This window comes from Orbicella faveolata, unplaced genomic scaffold (assembly GCF_042242905.1).
Source record: "Orbicella faveolata isolate gen_17 unplaced genomic scaffold, um_ofav_v1 contig_12, whole genome shotgun sequence".
In the NCBI taxonomy this organism is placed as follows: Eukaryota; Metazoa; Cnidaria; class Anthozoa; order Scleractinia; family Merulinidae; genus Orbicella; species Orbicella faveolata.
This window is the reverse complement of record NW_028301539.1, coordinates 22,582,136-22,600,772: the sequence shown is the minus strand read 5'-3', so window position 1 is coordinate 22,600,772 and position 18,637 is coordinate 22,582,136. Positions and strand designations below refer to the sequence as shown.

Genomic DNA, 18,637 nt, shown 5'->3' with positions numbered 1-18,637 from the left:
GCAAGAGAGCAAAAAAGAAGGCAATTGGGCCACCCCTGGGCTTATCCACAAAATACCAAGTACTCAAAGTTTTCTACAACTTATTTCGTGTGTCATTTTGTTTATGGGTGTCAGGCTCCTGGACAGTAATTAAATTTAAAATACCCCACCCCTGGGATTACGACATGAGTAAATGCCTATTTTTTTTTCTTGGGGATTTGAGACCCCGCAGGCCTGGGGGGGGGGGGATGGGGAGCTTTGAGAGGCCCCGCTGCTAGAGTTGACTGGTGCACTATGGTGTGGAGCACTGTGTTGGATTTGATGAGAATAATTATTAGCAGGTCCAATTTGCACTAACATGACCGTTGTAATTTGTGTTTGATAGTTTAGTGAGACCCGGGGGCTAGCTTCGCGGAGGCCTTTTAGATTAAGATGTCTGGTAATTATATGTCCAATACAAAAGACTATTGTTGAGAAACCATGCTTATGATGCATCTTAACTTAGGAGAGCTTCGTAATTTCAGCCACCGCTCTTCAAAATAGTTTATGACCATTTTAAAAATGTTCATTCATGGCTTTAGTTAAAACTGTATAAGTAGTGATATCCAGAGACCATTTGAAAAATTTTCATTCACGGCTTTAGTTAAAATTGTATAAGTAGTGATATCAAGAGACCATTTTAAAAATGTTCAGTCATGACTTTAGTTAAAATTGTATAAGTAGTGATATCAAGAAATACTGTGACTTAGCTTATGACAAGAGTGTCTGGAGAATCCCGTTACACGTTACATCCCTTTTGGTGAGCTGTTGTTTAAAAGTTTCAGCTAGTTCAAGGTTTTGTGAAATCTAGGAAATTCCAAATTTTAACTGATCTGGAAAGGTCATAACATGACATCCTAATCAGTAAATAAAGAGTTCTAGTTGGAATGCGCGTAGTGGTGATTTAAATGGCTTGGTTTGATTTGGACCCAGTTGGTAAAAACACATGTACATAGACAATTTTGGAATTAAAACCAACTGCGAAGTAAACGTTTGCTAAGCAACACATTTGCAACTAAAAATACTTTAATAGTTTACCTGGCTCCTCTAGTCCCTAACTGGTCATTCTCTATTTAAGCATGATTTTCAGCACTCTACTTACTTTTAAAAGAATAAAACTACGACGTTTGAAGTCATCTTGACCCCATATTCAAGCAGAGGTGTTAGCTGTAGTTTCGAGATTACATACAAATAATAATGTACTCTATCACCTAAATTTGTATTTAATCTCGAAACTACAGCTAACACCTCTGCTTGATAATGCAGTCAAGATGACTTCGAAACGTCGTAGTTTCATTCTTTTAATATTCATTATCAAATGTATTTCGAAATGTTCTATTTATTGTTATTATTATTATTATCATTATGAGTATACAAATAAAGGTTGTGGTTGTTGTTAAGGTCTATCAGAATTAATTGATGAAATTGACATGGGAACAGCACTAACCTCTTGTAATCTTGAGACATTCCAGTTGGATTCTTTTGACAAGTATATCAGACTCTGGAGCTCATTACCATTTGCGAACTCTCGACAGAATCTTTTCGTCAAATACTTATCACTGCAGTCACAGCCGCCATATATACAGTAATGGGGGACCCTCTGACTTCGTTGTGGAATGTTATCGGACATAATCTAGGATATAACAGACGTAGCTCAACTGTGGGAATGGTTAGGTAAGAAACTCGCAAAATAAGTACTAGCTACAGTAGAGACATGTCATATCCCTTCTCCTAAGAAAATAATACACGAAAAGGGGAATTCCATGATTAATGCTGGATACGAGATGATAAAGAAAACAAAAATAAAACAAGAGTGGACATTAGACACAAAACTTAAGGTACTAAAATTTACTGAAGTGCTCAGTTAGCTTAATTTTACGCCGAGAACCAATTTTCACGCGGTACGTTAATCGCTGGCCTAAATATATTGGTCGCTTTTTGTTGTGCATTTACAAGAGAGCATTTCAACTAAATGTTTCCTATTAAAGTCACCCTAGCTGAGTTAATGGTGACATATTGCTATGGCCTTTTGTGGTTTTCTAGATGGCGTGGCGCATTAGTTAGTATGCCGCGGTGGTAGAGTTTCAATGATTTTCCACGTTATAAGGTCAAACACAGGTATCGTGCTAATGGCTGAAATAATGGCTGAAAACCAAGATTCAGTACAGTAAGAAGAAAATTAAAAAATTCATTATGCTAGCTCAGTCCTGAAATTTATAACTATAATAATTATATTGTTTTAACCCAAGGGGTATTTATTACTCAAATTTATTGAACACAGCCGTCAAAAGGTTATTAGTTTTAGCTACATATAGATCTTAATTCGTCGAGTTTTAACACAATATTATAATCTTATCAAGGTGCAATATATTTAATCTTTTTTTTTCGAGAAGTAGCAGGAGTAGTTTTAGTCTTGATGTTTGCTGTTTATACTCTTTTACACTTACGATCAATGAATTATCTGCAGAGATCTGACATTAATTTTCATACATGTATGAAGTATGTATATTAATTGCTATTTTAAAACACACTATATTAATCATATTATGTTAAACCGAACTGAAGTAAATTTATAATTACAAAGTCTTAGTTTAGTTCCACTTCGTCACCTGTAAGGCGGTGACATTGACATCGGAAGAAAATGATCATTCCTTTTCTTTTCCATTTATACGATACACTCTTAGCTTCTCTGTGCAAAGAAAGATAAGTATTATATTAAATACTAACATGCGGGAACAAGGAGACCTGGGAAGAGGGGAAGTACAATATTTTAATTATCATTATATAACATTCTGGACTATTGAAAACATGCTTTGTAAGCATATATATTTGCAATGTGCTTTGTAAAGCATTTTTTTTTTTCGCTGATTCATGTTCTTCCGTCACGCTTTCTTTTTGCAATAAACTTCAAATTCTAATAAATTTCAATGTGACTTGTGCGATGCAAGTTAAGTAGGCTATACTCTCAGGCACTTGCAACAATGCGTGGCTGAACACACTAAACAGTCTTCTTCCATTGGCAAACACTTCACTAACAAAAACTGTATTGTTCCGAAAGACCTGCACAGACATTTTTCCGTTCTCAGGAAGTGCATGAATAAGTTCGATTCTTTAGTGCATGAAATGCTGCTAATTAGAGAGTTAACACCATCTCGTTATGTCCAGTCAGACTCAATCCACCGAAGGAAAAACGATGGTGGCCGTACATTTTACCACAATGCATTGCGAACCTAAAGCAGCCTATAAGGCACAAAGAAAGCCAAATTTTTACAATATTTTTCCCTATGCTAAGACATTGAGTAGCCTAGGTTTGAAGATTTTATAACGTTTCTGTACGTTTCTATGAACGTTGTTAGGGTTTTTGTGCGCTAATAAGTACCAGTCGCCATCTTTTTTCCTATGGAGGATTCAAGCAAAACTATTTGCGTGACATGTTAATCTTGAACGAATTTTTTGACAGTTTATCTTTTTGCATTTGAACTTGAAAATGGTGTCACGATGTCACCGAAACGTTGTTCTTTCTTATTGCTAAGTTTTACTTGGTTATTCCTTCCTTAGACGCGTGCATTATGTAAAACCACGAATATGATCATGCCTTTATTTGTTTATTGTTGTTATTAGCTTTTAAATTTGGTTTACGTTTTGCTTTTAAGATTCAGTCTCGGTTTAGGTGACGGTGAGGTAACAAATTATTCTTCTGGGACAACCTTTTGCATCATAATTCAGTGACAAGACTCGTTTACAGAGTAGACGCGATTTGAGGTTTAAGATTACTCTCTGCAAGTACTGCTGTTCACATTAGCAGCTCCCAGCAAACTTCAAGGTCGGGTTGTTCGCCAAAGCAGATTGCTGAAATGCGTTGAAAGTATACCAAAAATTAAAAGAGCTCAGCTTTAGAAATTGAAAATACTACGGAATGCATATGCACCTCCAAGCAGCATTGTTCCGAAAACGCAAGGGACTTAAAATAATTGACTTCTATTCTGTTAAAGCCAACCTATATTGAACACATAAGAAGTCTAAAATCTACTGTGCCAAAGAAAAAAGCCACTTACCAAGTCGCAGATGGTCGCGTGGAGAGCTCTCACTTCTAAAGCATCCTACACGTATGTTGTGATAAGTTAGGTCAAAACGTGTGAAACGTGTGAAAAAATTGAAACTGACAAAAAACCCGTCAAGGGAAAAACCCCTTGACACCACAGAGGTCACTTGTCTGATGTTGTTGTTAGTTCTACGGTCGAAGGAAAAACCAAAGACACTGCTTGTCCGACTGGTAATCACGTTGATTTATTCGTAAGGTAAAGATTAAATTAACAAAAAATCTTCGTCAGTTAACTGTATCGGTTGTCTCAAGGATTTTTCAACAGCAAACGATACTTTCAGTTTGAAGGGACTTTTCCCGTCTGGATTTTTGGCTTTATTTGATGATAATTCCGGAAACGTCTATTATTCTGCTTATGGCGAATATGAAACCATATATGGAGTACATGGAATGTGCAACGTGAGGGTTTTCCACGGGAAAAACCCCTCTTACAGATTTTCGCTTTCTTAATGCTCTAAATAAAAAGCACATCAAGTGTTAATTCAGTCGCAAGTTGTCGCTAGGCGAGTAAAGGTTTGTGACTCTCTGAAGCGAAACTAGAATATTGATTAGTGACGTCACATAAGTTTTCTTATGGCTTTGTTCGTGTGTTTTCCCGTCTTAGACAGCCGACCCTCAGGTAGCCAGATCTTTGACAAGGAGCACAAGGATGAAGGGAAAAACTATCTTCAAATGGCCACTGATCGATGAAGTCAAAGACAGAATAACAGGTTCGAATTATATATATGCTTTCAAAGTAAGTTATTGTTACGTGTACCCATTTATTCATTGAATCGACCAGGTCGTTAGTTGACCATTCCTTCAGCCGTCTTGAAATATTTGCAAATGTTCATGGCACGTTTGTGTGCAAATCAAAAGCTAAGTAGCTTTAAAGGGGTTTGATTTTTTCAATGCTCACAGTCTTTATTTTAGCATACCTGGTTACCTTTCTTTCTTAACGGCGATTGTGAATTATGGATTGAAAATTAATTAGCCCAAAGAAACAGTTTAGCGTGAACTCAGGACTCAATATTTTGCGTACAGCATATTTCGCTAAAATATCTGCTGCTGCTGTTTAGTTAGTAATATTACGTTAATTCCTTCATATTAAAAGGGAGAGGTTAAAAATATAACCCCGAACAGATCATTACAAATGTTGTCCCGATTTTATTAGACCTACGTGTGGCTAAATGTTCCTCTTAAACATGCAGTTGACTCATGTTTCTGTCACTCGTGTGACTGACTTCTCTTGGTCAGCGATTTAGTGCGCTTTGTGTATCTGTAACTCAAACCGTCACTCAGACCTCAAACGACACATTTTTTAGCTGGAAATGAACTTGCACAAAATCTGTTAGCTTTCAATTGCAGGCAATAGCCAGACACTGTATTTGTGTATGTCGACACTGCAGTTTATATATTAGTGTGATCTAACTTCATTTATTAAATGTGCAAGCTCTTTTCCTGGTTGTAATAATAGAATATTAAAAAAAAAAAAAGAAAATAAGGTAGAAATGTCTTTCAAAAACTCTAACCCTAACGAGAAATTCAAACTTGAATTCATGGAAATATACATAAGTTTATCTGTTACTAAACACGAAAGGTTGTAGAAGTCTGTGTTGCTAAATGCTTTTGTTTGTTGAATGAATTAAAGTCGACTATACAGTTAAGATAATTATTCGCAGCTCAGATCCAAATTTTCACGGACCTCGACACGATTAGATCTCTAGCCTTTATTTTCATTCTTAGTCCCTGTCAAATAAAAGTAGTATAAATGTGGAATTTACAAGGAAAAGGCACGGAAGTTTTCTCCAGAACAGAATTGGATTCTGTTAAAAAACAAATGATGCCATGAAATATACACAGAGTAGTGTAACTTATCTACTGTAACTTGTAGGTAGGAGATGGTATAGTTTTTACTTAAAAACTGTTTTTTTACGAAACGAAACGAGAAGGAAACCAGACATCAGCATGATATATGTTTGTGACGACAGCATTTGCCAACTTACCTACCTTACCTTACGGTCGGTTATCATAAGAGTGATAATAAAATCGGACGACCGCCGAGCGGGAGTCCGATTTGTTTATCACGAGTATGATTACAGACGAATTGGACGACGCGAAGTCTTATTACCAATTAATCATAAAAATTACAATTTCCGAGAAAAGAAGAATAGCCAAGTTATGGAAAAAATCGGAAAATTTGCATTAAAATACCTGCTAAGGAGATGTAAATATTCTAAGGCCACCGCGCCTCCTACCGATAATTAGGCGCCAAAAACACAAAAGCGCACGCACGCACACACGCACGCACCTAGCCACAACTTTGAATGTGATTGGTTGAGTTAAAATTACAACTTTGAATGTGATTGGCTTATTGAACTGTCCAATAACAAACTGTCCAATAATAAACTGTCCGATAACAACTTCGCAAGTGAATTACTGGATCATGGGAGTTTTTTAAAACCAATCACAATCGAGGAAATTGTAATTTTTATGATTATAACAATAACAAGAACAACAAGAACAACAACAACAACAACAAGAACAATAACAACAACAACAACAACAAGAACAATAATAATAATAAATAGGTTCTTAGAAACGCATTTTACATCACATGGAAGTCTCAATGCTTATAAAGTCCTTTTACATAAAAACCCTAATAAAAAAGCCCTAATCTGAGAACGCTCTCTTAAAAAGAAAAGTTTATAATCTTGATTCAAAACGGTCCACGGTGGAACACTGTTTAACGACATTTGGCAAGTCGTTCCAAAGCCTTGGTGCGATAACCGAGAAAGATCTGTCACCGCAGGGAGCCGTTACCTTTTAGTTTTAGGGATAGACAGCAAATTTGAACTATTTGACCGCAGTGAACGTTGAGGCGTGTAATGAAATAACAGCTCGTTTAAGGTAATTCCCCTGAAATAAAACTGTCGATAGATTTTGTTCAAACTTTATCCACTGAATAGTTATCATATGAGAACTTAAATTATAAAATAAAAAGGGGGGGTTCCCAAGCTCGTTAGTGAGTTATAGCCATTTTTCAACCGACAGAACTCAATGTCAAGGCAAATTCGCCATGTTTTCAATGTGCGCGTGCACGAGCGCGGGCTAGTGACGCCATAAATTATGCCTGTAAGGATGCGCAATGCAAATGTGAGGAATCACCTTAAATAGGCTGGAGCAAAGCCATACAGAACTCTGTGAGTGACCAGAAGAATTATAAAAATTATTCTTTCTTTGACAGGAAGCCAATGTAGGTTTTTTAATATTGGAGTGATGTGGGCTGACTTTGTTTGCTCTGACAGTTAGCCTTGCAGCAGTTAGCTGTGCTTACCTTCTCATTGAAGAAACAAACGCTAATGGTAATGAGGTCATATATACGTCAGTTCCCTAAGAGATCATAAGTAAGAACCAATCAAAATGCGAGAATAATAATGACTTATTGTATAAATCTAAATAGAGAGCTCTAAGATGAGAAAAGTCAGTGGCACCACTGTTGCGATGGCTTCCACTATGCCTCAAATAGTTGAGATTGAACACTGTGCTTTAATGGGGCCTAGAAACCAGTGGGTTATGATGGTGCTGTGCCGCACGTCGAATGGTGCAAGGGACATCTGTGGTAACGCATTGTGGGAGAGTCTTCTTGGACGTTACCTTGACGCCAAAGTGGAAGTGAAACACAATTCTGTAACAGTCAATCTGCCTCCTATTCAAAACTACCTTGAAATTGCAGTATTTGGAACCCCGGGAGAAAATGATATGATACGCAAGCAAGTTGCCATCTTTGGTCCCAAACCAGAAAAGGGGCAAACCTGGACCATCAATACAATATTATATGATGACACTGTGCGGGCTTTTGAGGTAAAAGATTCTGTATACAGTAATTTGGGCAGTAGCCACACCCTTGAGATATCGAGTTGAACACTCATATAGTAATAACTGCGATCATTCATTCAAACAGACCTGTCCTAACCATCGGGCGTACATGCGTATACCCCCACTGTGGTACAAGATAACGGGAGGGGAGTTGGGTGGAGATTCCCACTTGCGTTTTATTAAGGCAAAATCAGTGGAATGTAGAAAGTTTCTATTTTCAAAAGTCTACCGGACAGATGACAGAAGAAGAAAATGATTGTGCAACAGAACGTTAGATTTCCAAAATAATTACAATAGACAGACAGTACCAAGAGAATTATATTGAAGCTTCCTGTTGGTTTAGACGTAACTAACTGTTTGTTCCCTGAACATAACTAGCAATTACGCCAGAAGGAAAGAGAAAGGGGCAACAAACTGCTTACGGCACGTTCGGGATTGTTCGTTGCCAACATCGAGGACGATATCAACATTGAGCTAAGTGCTCTGCAACCAGGATGGCGAATCAAAGGATCTGAAATAAAGGTACCACAAAATTGACGATTATCATTAACAATTATAGGAGGTTGAGCAAAATATCAATTATTTGCCGAAGCTGAAGGCTTCCGCAAATAATTGATACAACAAGCACTCAAATGATTGAGAAATGGGATGCAAAGGATTGTTTAACGGGGCAGAGAGGGGGAGGGGGGGGGGAGGGAGAGAGGGGAGAGATGGGGACGAAAATGGGAACTTCTAGCCGTTACATCCGATATTTTTCAAAACCTGCCAAGCAAGCAAAAATGTTAACCAGCCACGCAAAATAACTCACAGCTAGCTTATCCAAAGTTATGCCTGGGGTACATTTCGTGTTGAGTTCTTTTGCGCCTTTGTGGCCTGATACACTTAAAACGGAGCCATGATGTGCTAAGAGCAGTACCGTTGCTTAATTACTGTTTAACGGAATAAAAATCCATCTTGAATCGTTAGAAATTTAGGTGTGGTTTCAGAGAAACAAAAAGACAAAAACACCTAGAAATCCGCCTAGAAACATAACAAGAAAACACTGTCCTAGAGCGAGATAGGGTTATTTTTATTCATACTCTTTCGTATGTTTTAGGCCTAAGAAAAGAACCATTTTTCCCTTCAAAATATTTTTATTTCGACTGTAGAGTAACCTCAATACTAACGCTCATCTCACGAGCTTGGGCTACCTGTGACACAACAAACAACTGCTTTGTGTTATTTCTATACTACAATTTTATTTCTTCCCTAGGTCATAAAATCGAGAGATGCGTGGAAAATTCCAGAGAATGGTACCAATTTTCCACGTTGTAGTTGTGAAATTGTACATGTTGATGAAACCAAGGAGTCGTTTATATGTGGAATAACCGTCTCGCATGGAGAAGAGACCACCAAGGCAGAGGTCGTGGCGATTTTCAAACAAGTAAGACTAGATGAGTTAACTGACAGCTGACAAATGCAAAAATTTTCAATGACAACTGACGTTTGAAGCAGACTTCTCTGACATCTGATATTTATTATAAGCTCTAAATTTCTATTACTTATAGCAATTGCGAGCGAATAATCTAATTGTTTTGGTATAAATCTAGCAGTCGTTCAAAATTTTATCTAAATCTTTCACGAACACTTCGAAAACGCAAAGCGGCCGTCATTATATAGGCCGCACACTGCTAGCCTTCTCACCTCCTGCTAAACCGTTAGATTATGAGCTAGAGATTTCTGTCGCATGATGCGCCCTCGTCAACTATCACGCATAGAAATCGAAAGCGAATAATCTAATCGTTAGGGTATAAATCTACTAGTCGTTCAAAACTTTATCGTAATCCTCTTCACAGACACTTCGAAAACGCGAAGAGGAAGCGTCCCCCAAAACAAGCAACCAATGGAAGCAAGTAAGTAGCGTTGCCAATTAGAGAACGGAATTCGTGATGGAATATGGCCTTAGGTGTCCTGCGGGGCACGATGAGGAATGAGATGAGATTCGTGATAGAATGCTAGCAGATTTATACTGAAACGCTTTAGATCTTGATATTCTAATGAACTTTCTGGTTTGTATGTATGCCTTTGTCTTTTTTCCTTTTTTATACGAACTCATTACGCTTGAGTTTTTCATTTGAAACAAGTGGGGATGCTTGTCGTCTCGTTTAAGGGTGTAAATTGCGGATTTTAACTTGGTCTCATGTAGGGTGTTCTGGACAGAAAACAATGGGTATAGAAGAGGTAGTCTCTAAGAATTGCAAAATGTACTTTCACCCATTAGGGTATCGTATGGGGTTCCACGCGAAGTACGAAATTAGAAAAAAAAAATTCCTCATTTTGCGATGGTTTCGAATTGGCATGCACTTATGAAGAAAACCTTCAATGAGAAAGTCTTTAGCGGCATGAAAGTCACTATAACTCTTATTGATTCATTTCACTAGTTTAAAATAGACTATGAAATAAACGGAAACGAGCACTTCAGTTACCATGACTTACTTGCTATTTTTAGATTGTTGGAGCACATATCAGCGACAAAAAGCGAAAGAAAAAGATTCAAGAAGAGAATCTCATCACTTCCGATAAACTTAAAAGAGGTAACTTTTTGATTTAGTTTAACGTCTAGAGCCACCTCCGGATTGTTCTTCTATGACTTGGGTTAGTCTTCCTCCAATCTCGTTTTGTCGCCTTGTTTGAATTTTCTCACTGTTTTGTCCGGCCACTTACTCCTGTGAATGCAAAGAATCAACGAAAATGCTATTAATGTGCTTCGACAATATTTGAAAGAAAAGGAGTTGAATGAAAACAAGCCCGCATCATCGAACAAGAAACCGCCGGCGATCCTTTTATTCAGAACTTCCATGTTAAATACTCCCAACACTGAGTTGATTCGTCTAAGGTAGGTAGTCGACTAGTCGACTGACCGGAAGTCGAATCGTGCGTTAACATAAGCCTTCTTCGCTCTTAAAGTGTGGAAGGTAATAAATGTTGACAAATCAACAGCAGCAGCAACAACTTTTTTTCGCTCCTGTACTTTACAACAATTTTACACACACACACTGAAAAAAAAAGTGCAAATATTGAGCCTGGAGGCTAAATAACTGGGAAGTTTTCGAGTTAGCCTCTAGTTACATTAAAGTTACTTCTGAACAAATCAGGGAGAGCCGAACTAAATAAATAAGTAAATAAATAAATAAATAAATAAATGTAGAAAGTAGATTTTAGGACAAGGTTTTAAAGTGTTGTTCTGACAGCAAATAAAGTTTTAATTTTTTTAGTAAAAACTGGAGACACTTTTCTAAGATTTTTAAGTCTAATGGGACATTATCTGAAAAGGCAAACTGAAAGCAGAGTTAGCTTGCTCTTCAGTTTTATATAAATTTTGTTTGGAAGCATATCTGGTGTTATACCATGAATAATACTTATACACTACTTGATTCGTCACGGTAAGATGAGTGGCATGAGATATGACAGCATAAATCTTCTTCGTTCTTATAGTGTGAAGAAGGGGGGGGGGGGGGGCGGGGGGCGGGGGAAGGCGTTAGTAAATGTTGACGAATTAAATATCTTGTACTGTTGGAAGTATGAATACTCAGAGTATTTCTCAAAGTATGCAATGGCTGAAAACAGTTCTGGTCGGTCATTTTAAAAGCTGTTTCGTTTGATTTGTCCTAGTGCTCCTTCTTGTAGCAATAAGCTGTGCTCTATCGCTTATTGTGGCTGAAGCCGTATTGACTTTTACGCTTTCGAATGCACGCCCAGAAGGTAAGCATTCTTAATTTAAACGTTACTTGCTTGTCATATCTTGAAATCTGAATCCATCAGTGTTCAAGCAAAAATACGGGTAAGTATGCTGTACACTGAATTCTCTATATCAGTCCTGCGTTCGTTCCAACCGCCCCCCCCCCCCCTCCCCCCGCACCCCCGCCTCCTCAATATTAGGGACCTTTAGCAATGACGACGAGACCGTGGACGACGACGTATATGACCGATTGAGGCCTGGAACGGGACCGTCGTCCACGGCGGGAAACGTAAACACTTTAGTAAACCGGTTACGTGGACGAACCCTTTACTGCAGCTTTCTGTGGCAGTCAACAGGAAAATGTCAAACAAATGTCAAATGTTCCGTTAATTTGAAAATGCAAAAATTATCCACTACAACAATTTAACGTTTATTCAGTGTTGTAATCAACGTCAAGTGATTCAGAGCTAAGCTAAGTCAATCCGAGCAGTTCGGATATTCTTCAAAGCCCAGAAGTCTTCTTAAAAATGCCAAGTGGTATAAATTACAAAACTATAACGAAATGCCCGCGATTTGTATTTATAAAAGCACTACCACGTACCCTGCAGTACTTTTATTAACATCCGCCATTGCTTTCTCCACTTTATACTGTAAAGCTCTACCTGCAATTCGAAAGAAATCAAGTTTTTTTCCATCACGGTACGATCAAATTACTTCGGCACTGTATTTATTCACTAACCGACCCTTTACATTAAAGAAATTCCTAAGATACGTAAGTAGAAATTAGAAAACAAATAAAACATACTCGCGTTCTCGACAAGACGGCAGATGGCGGCAAATGGCGTCCTGAACGAGATGTGGACGACGAGTAGTGCTCGATTGGGCATGCGTGGTAGCTTCGAAGTTCGTTTTCCCAACTTCCGGTCGGTGACGTTCACGCTCTCGTCGTCATTGCTAAAGTTCCCTAATTTATGAGAGCTAACGAGGCCGGCTAGTTAGAGCACCGAAGTTGAAATTCGGAGGTCGCAGCTTTAAGTCCCGTTCCCAATCGCTGACTTAAGGAGCTATGTCCCAATATAAGGTATCTTCAAAATGAGAGACAGCTCAGCTCCCACCACAAGAAAACGTAAAGTAGGATCGAAAAGCATTAAAAGGTAATAGAAAAAACAACAACAACAACAACAACAATAATGGATGAAATTGGCAAGGGTTTAGAACGATCAGAAATGACAAACTTGAAACATTGAAGCTGTATATTGGCCCCATCAATTCGGCCAAAAACGTAGGAATTTTCGAAAGTGGAACATATTTTACGTAAAGCGCCTGGAAAAGTCGTCAAAAAAAGTGAGATTTGTTGAGTTATAATGGAATTTTAAAAGAACATTATTCTTTGTTACTCTAGCAGATAACGTTAATTACCCTGAGCTTTATTTTCTTAACGTTAGAACATATTTATTGAAAATTTTAAGTACTAATGCCAGAAAAAAAAAAAAACTTGCCTTAGCAGAGGAAACAATGAATGAAAAGCCCAAGGCAGAGTTTGCATTTTGCAATGCAAGGCTAGGGTGTCGTCGTTTCATTATGGTGAGATAAAAGAGGGTTTTTAGCTTGTTCAATTTTTTACAATTTAGCGTTCGTTTAGTGCATTCTGTCCTTTTCCTAGTGCTGTAGTGCCGTAGGAGGTATATGCTTATCGATACGATTAACTTTTATATTTACAGGCTAAATTTGGATTTGCTCCAAACAAGATGAGAGGAAACTACAGCTTCTCAAAGTTGAACAACTTGAAAAACTGCTCTGCAAACGAGGTTTGTAACCCTGCGATGGACTAGCATCTCATCTAGGGTGGAGTAGAAATACTTCTAGTTGCTTCATTCTACAGAAATAGGAGGTAAGCGCCGGCCTGAAGGGCCACTTGGCTCGTATCAGACTCTACCCACTTACAGTAGTTCAGTAACCTGCGATGCACGCCGGACGTGTTAACTAAAATAATCTATAGTCAGACTATTCTCGTCCCCAAAGGCCGCGCTCCATTTGGTCAGCACCAAGAAAAGCGACGTCTGGGCAGGTCCACTTTTCCGAGCATGCGCAGAGTAATTGTTTCGTATTCTCAGCCAATCAGATTGTCAGACTTGACTCTGAGCATGCGCAGAGTGACAGGAAGTTCGTGAATCCGGTGTTGGACCTTCCCAGAGGTGGCGATTCTTTGTGCTGACCAAAAGGAGCGCGGCCTCTGGGGACGAGAATGTAGACAGACATGTTTTGAATCTTTACTAGTTAAGTGGCAGTGAAGACGTCATAGAATTGCTTGATGAGTAGGCAGGTCAGTCCTACTAATGTAGGAAGAATAAATTAACGTCTGAACGATATCTGAGAATTTGGGACAAATTGTGAACGTTCACATTAAATAAACTAGACGCTCTAATAGCGTTTACTCGAGCTTCGTAATGGAATATCAAGTTAAACTTTACAAAGTAAGCTTATTGAAAACAGTAAAAACAAATAAAGACTCGGGATAAGAGTTAAGCTACTATTCAAGTTGCTTCGTTGAGTTCCTGTTTAACCAATTGCTTGTTGTTTGCCTCATCTTCGAAGTTCTGTTTACGACGATTCTTGATTTTTTTCAACATCTGAGGTGTTCATCTCAGTATCATAGTTAGTTTTTAAGTCAGTTCTCATAAAACGATGGACATCTTTGTATGTAAGATGAGCGTACAAGGCGTGATTTTTTCCTAAACGTTCTTCACAAAACACTTCATTTTGTACATTACGTTGTTCACGAAGAGCAATCACGATAATCAAGCTGTCGCATTCTCATTCCCATTCTCATTCCCTGGACCATGACCCCCCATTTGGCGACCAAGACAAAACGCCTTGCATTTTATTACTCGGGCTTTCAATAAGCGATGAAATTAGACATAAATTGCTTGTGCGCATGTTTTTAAGACTAAAAAAGGCATTGTTATTGTTCAATTTTTATTTTGCAGCTTGCATGAAAGCCTGTTTATTATCGCTGGTTAGGATTATGCATCTATTTATCTTTAGCTGGAAATAGCCGGCAAATATTAACCGTTTAAGAGAAACAAGTCAAAATTATATCCTCTTTGGTACCCTGGCCGGACAAAACAAATTTTTCGAGCACATTTTTGAATACAAAAAAGAAGTGAACTGTAGTATTACGTCGTTGCAGGATTTTTCAGTCTTATGTAGACGTGAACCGCCACCTAAATGTCAGAACAATTGTTTCAGAACGATATGATAGGTCATTGGAAAACAAAAAGTCCGAAAACAACGAAGCAGCAACTATACCCTTATGTGTAGAAATGCCACACATTTGCGGTTTCCTCGTCAATTGTGATACTGCCAAAACCATTTTGGGCATCTTACAAATAATCCACGGGAAAAACAACATTGTAGTTTTTCAGTCAATCATACAGAGATACTGTCTGGATGTGTGATAATAGGTTTTTTGCCTGGGAAAGCACTTCTGTAAAAACTTGGGAAAACTCTCTGGCTACAAGGATGAGTACCGGAATCTGTTACAGGGAATTATCTTCAGAGACATCAACAGCAATCAGAACTTAGGTCCAACCGTGATATCGTTTTAATCCAAGAACACAACCCAACATGAAAACTGCAAACTGCTTTTTCCAGCTAAAAGCTGGGTCACCAAGGTGGAACTTTCAATTCTACAATACTATCGCCACCTTACAGAGAGCTTTCATGCCCACACCAAAACTGAAGATCAAATGTTTTGCTAGCCATTGCCAAATCGCAGCTGACAGGAACTGCTTTCTGATGTTCGCGCTAACACAAAATCTTTGCGTAATAAAGGATAAAATCACTCTGAAACCTCGAAGGAGTCAGGTCGCCATGAATCTAGTCAACGTTTTGTAATGAAGGAAACTTTGGAATCATCATCATTATCATCATTTATCCTTTAGACGCCACTTGGCGCACAGGGTATCAACAAGACTCCTCTATCTCAGTCGGTCCTTGGTAAGCCTTGCAGCTTGCTCCCAGTAAAGGTTTAGGGCCTGAAGGTCTGCTTCCGCAGTCCTCCTCCAGGTGCCTTCCTTTTACCCTCTGGTGTCCATCTGAGAGCAACTTTGGAGATGTTAGTGGCTCTATACGGAGCACATGACCGATCCAATACCATCTTCGTCTTACAAGAACAATTCCCATGTTCCCCTGTTCTGTCAGTTTGAAGAACTCCTTATTTGGAGATATTTCTTGGCCAAAAGATAAGCTAAAAAATAAAATTCGGAATAATAGTGTACAAAGGTAGAAAAACTATCAAAAATGAGTAACTTTGACGCATGAAAAGGCCACAAATTCTTTAAAAATTTTGCTACCCGTGACTTAGCTGCTTTAATCTTAAAAAGATCGAGTGACACCTGTATCTGAAGATGACATCTGTAAAGTTTGCCACAAAAGCCATTCACCAAAATCCGTCCTTCACGTGACGGCTTTACCCTCATTCAGACCATTCCAAAATTGCAACAAGTGATTTTATACAAATTTCACGGAATATCTTAAGTAATAATACTTTATTCTTAGTCATTTATTCAGGTATATTTAGTCCTATATTTTGTCATTTATTGTTAGCGGCATCATTATTTATTTTTGTTCATTCTACTTTCAAGATTGGTGGCGTGAGAGCAAACTACCAGAGTCGACTTCTTAATCAGAGCGACGACTCGCAGCGACAGGGAGGTACATTTTCTAATAGCAAAACAGTAAAACACCACATACACTACCTCTACATTTACTCTTAACTAAAATTTAGTAAAACCCAATAGGGAAACCTGAAAACAAATCAAAAGAAAACAAACATTATTTGAGTTACAAGTTACATGTAAGCGGTGCGAGTGAAGGTGGAGAAGATTAAAATTGTAGAAAGTAGTTTTTCGTATTGCAATCCACAGTATTCCGATTTACGCCATTTTCTTTTCGTCAACAGATTTAACGGACAGGGGACAAGCCATTTGTAGCAAGGAAACGCCCATTTCGAAGCGAGAAATTGATATTCCTCTATTTGACGAAAGGTTGAATGAGCGTCGAGTGCAGTCCGATATATTTTATAAAAGTTGACATATAAATTTTATTTTAATCCGTACACTGTCAACTTTTTATTTCTCTTCATCCTTCATAAGGTATTTTTAAATTTACACCTTTTGTTAAAGGTTTCGTACAACACTTTCGTAAGACAAAAATAAGCGATATGAAAAGTGAACGACGTCCTGATGACTCCATGTCATCATTATCAAGTTCGAAATACATGACAGAATTGAACCAATATAAATAGTAAAAATGGCTTTTCTTTCTTTCTTTATTCAGTTCTATGATGTATTTCGAACTTGATAATGATGACATGGAATCATCGAACACGTCGTTCACGTATACTTTTTTACTCAGCAATATTTTTATGCAAGATAATTTGCTCATGAAATGAGCTGTGATATATATATTTTTTTAAAGTGGTTTTTAAGATTTAACAATCCGGTCTTGTATCTGTCATTTGTTGCACCGTGCTAACTTATTAGAAGTTTAGCAATAAATAAGAATGTAAAATTTTGTTGGTCAATTTTTGATTGTGTGCAAACCGTTACCCTACTTCCCCAGTTAAAAGCGACCAGCTAAGTGCAGGTGTCCGCAACTTTATAACAATAATAATGATTGGATTTGTCTGAAATGTTATAAACTGACTGCAACATTTTAGAGATCGTCAACTCATACATGTGGGTAAGCCAGGCAAAATGATATTTTGAAAATCACAAAATAAGTTCACGAAACTGTATCTGGTATTGCTTTCCATCGCTAGGTTAATTGTGTTTCCAGGCAATTTTCTGCGACTTTTGGTCAGTGTATCTTGTCATGTATTAAGAATGGCTGACTGTTAGGATCGAGAACCGCCGGACAACGACCCATTTGGCAAATCGCTCATATTTTGCCCAAAGATACCCTTACGTGACCTAATTCTAAAAATCATATTTCAAGGTTCCAGCGAATTTTTATTTTTCAGAAATTCGCGAAAATTTGAAAGCGCGGTCAAAGTGCGGTTTTTCGTGTAATAAAATGACCGAAATAAGGTGCGAGGACGAAGCGCTGGTAAAGTCTTAAAATAAATTCAATTGACTTCAAACTTCACAGAAATGTGGAACAACCACTCTAATTTATTCCTCGTTTTAAACTAATCTCAGAGATGTTGATATAGTGGTTTTCCGAACCATTTTAAAAACACCTATGAAGCGTGTGAAAAATAACGGCAAAATATAGGTCATGTTTAACAGCATAAAAATGCATCTGGTACCTCACTTTCCGATTATTTTACTTTACAGCCTAGAAATATCATTATTAAAAATATATCATGCCAAGTTTCATGCTCGAACTCGCAGTATTTCCCTTTGAGAAAAACGAAAATCTATGTCAATGTGTTGGGCGCAAATAACACAATAATTATACACGAACAAGAGACAAATCAGTTTCAACGGCGAAAGTAAAAGGCCATCATTCATTAAAATCCCGTCAATTCACTGCTATCAGTAGAAACATAATGTCCACTACATAGAAACTGTTTTTAGACGTTTTCGAAACATTGCGCGTTAACTTTGTTTAATTCCCTGTCCGCCGTCATGTCTAGTCTGTCATCGCGTGTATTTCCTTAATGTAAACAACACTGTGAATGGTTTTCACGACAGACGCAAGAGATTTCCTGTAACCTTAATGTTTTCGGTTCACCAAAACGCTTTAAGTTCGTAATGACACAATAATGGGTCAACTTGGAATGCTGTTTAGCATTAAGGACGTTGAAGGACTGTAAATTAATCGAGTTGAAATATCTTGAAGCAAATCAAAATCGCGCCCTTATTCTGATTTGGCAAACAGCCGACCTCCGTTCAAGTTCAAGAAGTCGAGAGGTTAATTCGGCAATGTATTAC

General features: G+C 38.0%; 2 protein-coding genes across 7 annotated transcripts in view; one reads left to right on the top strand and one right to left on the bottom strand.

Annotated features, from left to right (window-relative positions):
- The window catches only part of LOC110060023 (uncharacterized), a 47,651-nt gene extending 43,429 nt beyond the window's left edge, over window positions 1-4,222 (bottom strand). Inside the window, exons 1-2 of one of the 2 annotated variants that reach the window (XM_020766761.2) lie at window positions 4,074-4,222; window positions 1,466-1,651 (exon numbers count right to left, since the gene is read on the bottom strand). In XM_020766761.2, coding sequence (XP_020622420.1) covers window positions 1,466-1,648 — 183 coding nt within the window. In that variant the 5' untranslated portion in view covers window positions 1,649-1,651; window positions 4,074-4,222. Of the gene's footprint in view, window positions 1-1,465; window positions 1,652-2,627; window positions 2,708-4,073 lie in introns of those variants that run through there. The other variant, XM_020766762.2, reaches the window with a different exon arrangement.
- Window positions 4,223-4,552: 330 nt separating this feature from the next.
- On the top strand, window positions 4,553-17,270 carry LOC110060022 (uncharacterized). 5 transcript variants are annotated; one of them, XR_016205589.1, is made up of 12 exons: window positions 4,553-4,633; window positions 4,725-4,830; window positions 7,563-7,963; window positions 8,357-8,500; window positions 9,231-9,401; window positions 9,814-9,870; window positions 10,467-10,551; window positions 11,630-11,719; window positions 13,201-13,280; window positions 13,418-13,587; window positions 16,343-16,412; window positions 16,660-16,815. XR_016205589.1 is itself a non-coding variant. In XM_020766757.2 (12 exons), exons 2-12 carry the CDS (start codon window positions 4,770-4,772, stop codon window positions 16,788-16,790), a joined length of 1,374 nt encoding a protein of 457 aa, XP_020622416.1. In that variant the 5' UTR covers window positions 4,554-4,633; window positions 4,725-4,769; the 3' UTR covers window positions 16,791-17,270. The 5 variants fall into 5 exon arrangements, 4 of the variants coding, with proteins under 4 accessions (XP_020622416.1, XP_020622412.1, XP_020622417.1 ...); XM_020766757.2 differs by having other exon boundaries at window positions 4,554-4,633; window positions 13,204-13,280; window positions 13,418-13,504; window positions 16,660-17,270; XM_020766753.2 differs by having other exon boundaries at window positions 4,554-4,633; window positions 13,418-13,504; window positions 16,660-17,270.
- Window positions 17,271-18,637: the final 1,367 nt, after the last annotated feature.